The sequence below is a fragment of the Pezoporus wallicus genome, unplaced genomic scaffold, assembly GCF_028554395.1.
Source record: "Pezoporus wallicus isolate ANWC-B61680 ecotype Strahan unplaced genomic scaffold, APGP_CSIRO_Pwel_v1 contig_7985, whole genome shotgun sequence".
Taxonomy (NCBI): Eukaryota; Metazoa; Chordata; class Aves; order Psittaciformes; family Psittacidae; genus Pezoporus; species Pezoporus wallicus.
In genome coordinates, this window is record NW_026636538.1 from 469,622 (window position 1) to 478,604 (window position 8,983).

The window sequence follows — 8,983 nt, forward strand, 5'->3', positions numbered from 1 at the left end:
GTAACATAAACTTGTTTTCCAAATGTAAATCCTCTGAAGAACTTTCTCATTTTCCTTCTCAGGCAATACTATGCATACCTCACAGATACACAGTGCAAGAGGGTGGGAACTCAGTGCTGGGTGTTCGGGTAAGTGTTCTTGATGCATTCTTAAAGCACTTGGACAAATGTTCAGTGTGAGTCCAGCACGGGAACAGGCTTTGCATGAAGCCAGTCCTTGTCTTGTGTTGGTTTTAGTATAAAGGACCAGTATAGAGAGATTTTCTTTATTTTTTTTTTCTTTTTGCAAGTTCAGAGGAAAGGAAAATTCTGGATTTGGAGGTATAACATGGGAAATGATGGAATGAGTAAGGAGAAGAACAGAAAGAAGAACTAGAAACTGCTGGATAAAGCTAGGCTCTTTCAAAGTAGCATTGGCTTTGCTGCCCATATTCTCAGTCAGGTGAGAAGGATAAAGCTTTTGCTTCTACCACTTGCCTGTCATCAGAGCAGTGTTTACCTGGCTATCAAGGTGGGCATTGCTACTGTTAGTGGAATCACAACAGGAGACAGTGAAACAAACCATAGTTATCATCTATTTCTATTCCATTCTCAAAGAGGGAAAGGAATGATACTACAAATAATGGTTACTTACAATGTCTTTCAACATATCTCTTGGAGGAGACCATTAAATGAAGAGTTTGCATGATTGCTTCTGGTGAGAACTTCCTTCTCCAGATGGCTTGACTAAAACTTACTGTTCTGGAAACCTGAAGCATATGCTATTGTAGCATTGCAAAAGCTTCTTGTAATAAAGCAGTGTAGTAGTGTCCCTTTTGATTTAGGGCTTGGAAGCTTACACAAGAGAAAACAACATACAAGATCCTAAATCACATCTTAAAAAAAAAAAATGTATTTTAAGAAAGTATTCAAGAAGCTAATTTCTGATGGCAGTTATTCTAAATAAAACCAGCCATTTCATTCTCTTTGTCAAGATTAGTGCATGCTTGATTTCCAGAATTGTCTGAACCATTTTCATGTTTAATAGAAGAATCTAGTACTGTTTTAGATTGGAATGGCATTTCAATGAGCCATTAAATACTTAGGTCTAGTTTACAGACAGTGCTCTGGGCAAACTTATCTTATCTTTACTGTTAGTCTTTGGAACGTTACAAAGTCTGTAGGAATAGTGCTGGGCTGGAAGCCTTGTTTCCACATGCACTACACCATGATAAAGAATATCCCTTTCTTAACATTCAGTTGAGATGAGAGCAAAGCATACTGCAGTGTAATTGAAGGGGTTTCTACTCTTGCTTTAATGTACCCTGGACAAGGTGACACATGTCTTCCTGGGTTTGACTGGGCTTAAATATTCAACCTCTTTCACTGACTTACCACCTTCCTTACTGTATTAAACTCAGGACTGTAACATCCATTTACATACAAAAGGTGGTAACTGTTCTTGTCTAGTTTTACTGGTGCTGTGTAGGAGTTGATAGTAGTTTCTGTAAGCCTAAAACTCCTTATTTAAGGAGGATCCCTCTCCTCAAAACACATATTATGATTCCTAAAGAGGGTCTGTAAAATACACACTCCTTAAAAAGGAACTTTTCAAGTGATTCTGGCAGAGTAACCTGTCTTTCTGGGTTTGGTATGGAGCATGCTTTTAGTACTGAAGGTAACTCATTAATTGCACAGTTAATATTACCATTTAATTTACAATCAGAATCAAATAACCTTGCTCTGTTTGTGCAAAAACATCTTAGTAGTTGCAGATCAACTGTATTAATATTTTGGAGAGCCATGTTTGAATAGCCATGTTACTGAAATCTGTAAACAGTTTAGGAATTGAGATATTTATATGAAAGAGGAAATTTTCTCAACTATAGATGGTAATTTTAGAGTTTTATACCAGACACATTTAAACAATTTTTTAATTCTGGGGGAAGAATTTTCAAGTTCTGCATTAAGAAAGATGCATTTCTGTTTCATCCAAGAGAAAGAGTGTAAACATATTCCTTTGGAAACCAAAGGGAAATACGATGCTGAATGTTTACTTTCTGGCTCTAAAAAATTAAGTATTGCAGAAACCCTTATCCTTGATTCAAAGCTCTCTCTGAACACATTAATGTCACATGTCAATAAATAGATGCTCAAATATTTCTTTATAATCTCATAACAAGAACTTCAACAGAATATTCATCTATAGTCCCATCTAATTGCGGGAAGTGTGCATGGAGTATTATCCTTGATACTGCTTATTTCTTTAATTTGCAGAAAAAAACAGAGTAACACCAGGAGTTCCTGTTGTCTGTTGGAAAAGTAGGGATTTCCCAGAAGATTAATTACCCAGAATATAATTTCTGAAGCAATTAGAAGCAATTATATAGAATACTCGTAGCTGTGTCGATTAAGACACTTCTAAAGGCACAAACTGAATTTGTAACAGCCTAACCATGGGAATAATTAAAATTAGTGTCTTGATTAGTACGAAACTGTGCTCTATGACTCAACATATACTGTAGCAGCACTCTCAATAGATGGACAGTCAGTGTGATACAAGGCATAAACAAGGCCAGTGCAACAGCTCTTCTGGAAACTACACCATTTTCATTAAGGTGAAGCCTTTCAAAAAGGGATATCTGTTAGGATGTTATAAGGCCATTTTGACTGAATAACACTTAGTGTCTTTAATTCTATGGAGTATTCTCATGACCCTTCAGTAGGACACTAATACCTTCCATTGTTAGCATTTTTCCGTTTTTCGATTTGCCACCTCTTTAACTGTAAGAGCTGTCCTGTTGTACAATGTGCTTAACCCAAGCATTCTTGACAAGAACAATGGAAAGAATGTATAAATGCAGCACACAGTTGTATAATTTTTTGAGTCCTTGTTGAAAGTAGCCTATTGTTTTACACCTTCTAGTATATCATGCCATCATATGGTTGTTTCCTGGTGGTGGTCTTTGTTACCGCTGCTGGAGTTCAGTTTAACTATTTTCTAATCTGCAGCTTGATCAGTAAGAATAGTACAAAGCCAAGAAAGAAAAATAATTGGTGATCCAGTAGAGTAACACTGCTCTCAAGTTTTTACTAATATGCACTTGCATTTTTACTAATATGTACTTGCAGTATTGGTCAATAAGGCATTAATTCCATGATTCTTAATTTTGGCCCCACTCATTGTGCTGTAAATCACATTAGATGATACAGAGAAAGCCATCATTTGTTATTTTCACCGAGACCATCTCTACAAAACCAGTGGTTAAGTCATGCACACATCTTTCCTCCCTCCTTCATGGAAGAAGCTAGGTCCTGTCTGCCAAGCAAGAGAGCCATTTTTGACAGCTCTCTGGTCATGGAGAGTGCTGGTAGAGAATGTGTCCAGTGGTGGTGTGTTTGGGTGACTGGAGAACTTGACCTGATGTTAAGTGTTCCCGCATGTGTTTGAGGAGTAGTTTTCATGCATGTGTCTTCAAGGTAGCACATATGAACATTATTGAGCAAGTATTAAACTTCTATAAGATTAATAGTTCATGATTTGCTTCAGCTTGAGAAGAGTCAATTTTCTACACTCTTCCTGCACCAGTCATGTTTCTACACTGGTATTTGTTAAAAATATGTAATTTTTTTTTTGTCCAGGACCTATACAAATTAAATATATTCCCATGGCAGGTGATAGATTCATGACCTATTGTATGAAGTGGTGGACAAGCCTCCATAGCTTTGAGCCTGAAAAGATGCACACATCTGATAACAGGGAGAGAGCCAGAAATACTTGGTTTTATTCTTATAATGCCAGAGAGGAAAATAAATACTGTAGTATTTCCTCTCAGATTTTTCCTGAAAACCTCTGATTACTATATTGTGGATCCTGAGTTTACACATAAACCAGAGCAAATGCGTGGAATCTCGGAGAATTTTAAATGCTTTTTCATGTTAATTCAGATGGATTTTAGTGAGAAAATTAAGCCAAGTAGCCTATTTAGAATTGTAGTAAATTTACATCCAGTAATGAAATACCCAAAGCACAGTTCTAGTTCTCCCAGCAGGGAGTCTGTTGCTTGTTCAGTATAGAAGAGAAATTTATGTCTGCTGAGGGTTGAAGCACGGTGGTAGGAATAAATAGAAATCTCTGCTGTTGGCTCACACTCCTGTTTGTTCCCTGGACAAACAGAGGCTCATGGAATTGTGAACTGCCAGCTGATCGCTTTTGTATGCTGTTCATGCTGATGAAAATTATGGAAAGAAAAATAAATTTCCCAAAGAATTTCAGTTAATGGTGGTGTTGGAGCGCTTGCTAGAGAGTAGTGCTTGTTTATTGTTGATGGTCTGAGGTCTGGATTGTGAACATGTGAGTTAAATCCTCAGTGTTTGTAACCACTCTACCCCCTCCTCTGTCTTTCATTTACCCACAGGGTTATTGCTTTCCTTGAAGCTATTGTGTGCATAAAGTTTGGACAGGATCTTTTTTCCAAAACACAAATACTGTACGTTGTGTTTTGGCTTCTCTGTGTGGTAAGTGAGATTTCTCATGTGAAACATAAAGCATGGCAAAAGCATTGAAAGCATCTAAAGAGTTTCCTCTCTGGAACATTGCAGCAGGGGATCATTGTGGGGGGAATTCCAGTAAAGAGCTCTGTGCATGTACTAGGAAAAGCAAATGCTAGTTTGTTTAGAACACGCTTTAAAGGGACTAGAATAACTTTTCTTATTTATTCAAATAGCAGAATATAGTCACTTTAACAGTGTTTAATGATTAAACAAACAGTAGTTTTAGGGTGCTTTATGAGATAAAATGTGAGTTTGAATGAAGCTAACTTTAGTGGTACTTGCTATAGTATCCACTGGAAAGGAACAGGAGTTAATGAGTAACATTAATAAGTAATGCATGTTGTTTCACACTGAAGTCTTACAATGACATAAAGAACCCTGTTTTATCAGGCAAATCATTCTCGCTCAGCCTGCAACTTTCTGTACTTTAGTGTGATTACTGCAAATGCAGCAGGAAATGCCCATTTTATAACAGTAAATGGATGTCTGTCTTGCCATACTTGTAACTCTGATGCCAAACACATTTTTAATCATCAGTGAAAAATAAGGCATTTATAATTGGCTGACAGATAAGTACTCCCTTCTAGTTGGGAACAGTTTGAACAGGTAATAGGGAGTCGGATTGCGTTGTTCTCTTCTTTAGCATGACAATTTTATTCCTGAAACTTCAGAAAAGCATTGAATTGCTTCCTGAGATCAGAGCACCACAAAACCAAACATGTAACCCAGCCTGAAGGAGAATTAGTTTTTCTCGCACACTGGTTGTCCCTGATAATATACATACAAGTGCCTTTGTATGATGACTGTACCGGGTGAAGACAAGAACCATAATGCATGCGTGTGGGTGATGTGTATGTATTCTCATGGTTCTGCTGAGAATTGGTCTGCACACCCCACGGTGGCAGAATGTATGTGTACCTTGCAGCTGAAGCATGAGTCTTACTCATGCTGTCAAAAGATGAAGAGAGAAAGAGCGTGAGTCTCTGAATGTAGAATCTCCAGGGACTCTGAGACCTTGAACCAGCAATAAATTTGGAAAGAAGTTTTACAGATTATTTTTCTTCTCTTTCCTTGTTTAGGCCTTTACAACTTTCCTGTGTTTATATGGCATGGTTTGGTATGCAGAGTACTATGGCCTCCGAGAAAAGGTACTTTATTAAGAAGCCCAGTTTTGTTTTATACCAGAGTTAATACTGCTATGCTCATAGATATTAGAATTCTTTACCAGAGCTAGTATAAATGAGGGTGAGGGCAGGATGGCCTAGAGTGTAGCTGAAGTCAATAGAAAGAACTCTGAATTCAGAGGGCCTTGGGTAGATCCCAGATTAGACTGTGGTTTCTAAAGAATGCTGTCCTCTTAGTTACTCAACATGAGGCTGTAATTTTAGCAAAGCTTTCAGGGATGAATGGTTAGCTAATGTTCCCATTGTACAGGTGAAATGCTAGGGGAATATTAAGAATACTTGGTTACATAAGAAATTACATGGCAGGTGGTGAGTTCTTATTGTATCATTTATGTTGTACCTTTTAACTAGAAAGCAAAAAGTCCTAAGTACTGGCTGAATGTTTTATGAGGACTTCTGTCACCATTTAAGTTTACAAGTCTCATTGCAAACAGGAGAAGTGCTGATCACAGGAGCCATGAGCATCCCGATGACGTGTGTCCTTGTTTTTGCAGACCTTATCAGAAAGTGAAGACAGCCCATACAGTCCAGATGCTTCCTGGCTTCATTCTAAATTCAGTAAAGGTATTGTCACTTTTGCTTCTATATTCTCAAAGTGGTAGCATTAAGACTCAACACTAGGAAATGAGGCTTGAGAAACTTACCTTGCAACGACTGGACCTATTTAAACATCTATGCAGGAGCTATACAGATCTGTCATCTGCAGAGCTATTCTGCTTTGCAGCTTTTTCTCTTCTAACTCTTAGAAATACATTTTTTTTTTTTTAATGAAGCAGCTGAATTTTTCTGCTGTTATTCCAAGCCATTCTTGTTAGGTTATTATGCATTTCATAACTGTTGTGGACAGTTGTTTTTTTTTTCTCTGAACATTGTGTGTTTGATTTGAAACATGAATATGAATTGTGGTTTTGGTCCTGCTCGTTAAGAAATGGTCAAGAATGCCCTGGAGCTTGTGTTCTTAACTGACACTTGCCTAGTCAATGTAGTGCTGATGGTCACAAACAGCAAAAGCAGCCTACTTCTCTGACTTAACTGCCCTCTAGTGAGAAAAGGTAAGTTACCTGCCTCCTCCATTAACTCTATAGTGTGGTCTTACTTACTGAACAATTATCAGGATTCCCACTTGGAAGTTATTTCTCAGAGTTTATGCTTCATGTGTTTGTATCATTAAAAACAATTTCTTATTTATCATAGGCTTGGAAAGCCCTACAGCAGAGCTGCTTTCTATTTCATACATGTTTTTTCTGGATGCTGATATTCTCAGTGTAGTAAATTTGTGGGGTTTTTTTGTACTTTGGAGGAAAATTGCTTGAACTTAATTTCTGCACCACCCCCCCTGCCCCGCTTATATATGCCAGAGAATTTAGGCCAAGTAAATCTTTCTATGATTTTCTGTTATGTATTAATTACAAACTTCAGCCTCTTTCATCTTTTCCTCCTGAATTCTTGTTTCAGTCCCCATTGTCAACCTCTGCTTTCTCAGAGTCAAATAGAAGAGTTGAGCTTGTTCAGACTGGAGAAGAGGAGGATCACGGGAGACCTTATAACAGTTTTCCAATACCTAAAGGGGCCTACAAAAAGTCTGGAGAGAGAGTTTTTACAAGGGCATGTAACGATAGGGCAAGGTGGAATAGTTTTAAACTGAAAGAGAGTAGATTTAGATTAGACATTCGGAAGAAGTTCTTCACTATGAGGGTGGTGAGACATTGGCACAGGTTGCCCAGAGAAGCTGTGGCTGTCCTATCCCTGGCAGTGTTTAAGACCAGGTTGGATGGGACTTGGTGCAGCCTGGTCTAATGGAAGGAGTCCCTGTCCATGGCAGGGGGGGTTGGAAGCGGATGATCTTGAAGGTCTCTTCCAACCCAAACCATTCTACAATTCTATGGTCTGTCATATGAAAGACTGAAAACAAGAAATATAATCTTACAAGAATCTGTGACCTCACTTCCATAATTTTTAATTTCTGGTAGTAGCACCTGCCAGTAATAAAAATATGGAGGCTTAATTACTGATGTCATTTAACATGGAGGATGTTTCACCACTGTATCCTGCTATAGCAAACTTCCACTTTTATTTTTATTTTGGAGGAAGAATTTTACAGAAGTCTTAAGAATTTTTATTAAAAAAAAATAGGCCACTAGATGGAGTGTATCAACCAGTTTGCATTAGCTTGAAATCTGTACTTGTAAACACTGTAGCTTTAGATAGCCTTACTGTCTCAACAGCTCCACAGTGTAAAATATATAGTAAAAAAAATGTTTCCCTTTCAGCAGGTGCTGACAATAGTCCACCAAAACTTTCAGTCAATAGTGAAAGCCATTCATCTAGAAGGAGGAATCGCCACTCCAAATCAAAAGTAACAAATGGAATTGGCAAGAAGTAAGAATGGTTTCTGAAGATACCCTACAGTGTGACCAGAAGTGACAAAGAAAATCAGACATGGCTCTGAATTTCCAAACCGAAGATTGATTTTTAAATTTAAAGATTAAAGAAAGGACGTGTTGGAGGAAAAGGATGATCAGGATGGAGCCACCAGTGTAGTGGTGATCATTGCCTGCTGACACTTGCCATTCACTGATTTAAATCTAGTTTCTTCAGCCTGTGGCACCAAAAGCTAATGGAGAGTGTGCTGGAAAGGAAAGTAATTTTGTCATAGCAGGTACACCCTGTTTTGTGTTCAGGTGTTGCAAGTGCATTTTTAATATCTTGAAGGCTAGTAAACTGATAGTCAGTTGGCATAGTTGATTTGATTTGGTTTGGTTTACTATGTTTTTGTTATTTTCTAGAAGAGTATGCAATCCTTTGACTAAAAGCAACTCTGCCCTTCTTTCTCAGTCTCACAACTAAACTTTTCTATACAACAGTAAGTATTTAAAATTTCCATACTTTATCTGCTTGCTTTTATGTAAAAGGCTCTTTAGACCTGGTGATGAGATTTTACCAATGAAGGAATGGGTACAGGTTTCTTTTAAAGGATGTGAAGTCTTTGAACACAGTTCTTTTGTTCTGCATTGTCCTTCTGCTTGATTGTTACACATCTGATTTATTTTTTTTTTTTTAAGGTTTTAAAATACTTACATAAAAACCTGTTGCAGAGCAGAGGGCTGTGCCTCCTGCCCTCAGGGACAGATATCATGTCCTTTAGTTATTTTTTCCACCTTTACATCATTTTTTCAGCTGTGCCACATTAAGTATAATGTTCCTTCCTATTCCCCTCAATTTGCCTTTGCCTTAACTGAAATCCCAGTGTCTTTAGGCTGATATCAG

At 37.7% G+C, this 8,983-nt stretch overlaps 1 protein-coding gene across 2 annotated transcripts in view; it reads left to right on the top strand.

Moving 5' to 3' along the window:
* PTDSS1 (phosphatidylserine synthase 1) overlaps positions 1-8,598 on the top strand; it is a 29,649-nt gene extending 21,051 nt beyond the window's left edge. The window contains exons 9-13 of one of the 2 annotated variants that reach the window (XM_057400507.1): positions 63-128; positions 4,397-4,496; positions 5,612-5,680; positions 6,211-6,280; positions 7,987-8,598. In XM_057400507.1, coding sequence (XP_057256490.1) covers positions 63-128; positions 4,397-4,496; positions 5,612-5,680; positions 6,211-6,280; positions 7,987-8,099 — 418 coding nt within the window. In that variant the 3' untranslated portion in view covers positions 8,100-8,598. The remainder of the gene's footprint in view (positions 1-62; positions 129-4,396; positions 4,497-5,611; positions 5,681-6,210; positions 6,281-7,986) is intronic. The other variant, XM_057400508.1, reaches the window with a different exon arrangement.
* Positions 8,599-8,983: the final 385 nt, after the last annotated feature.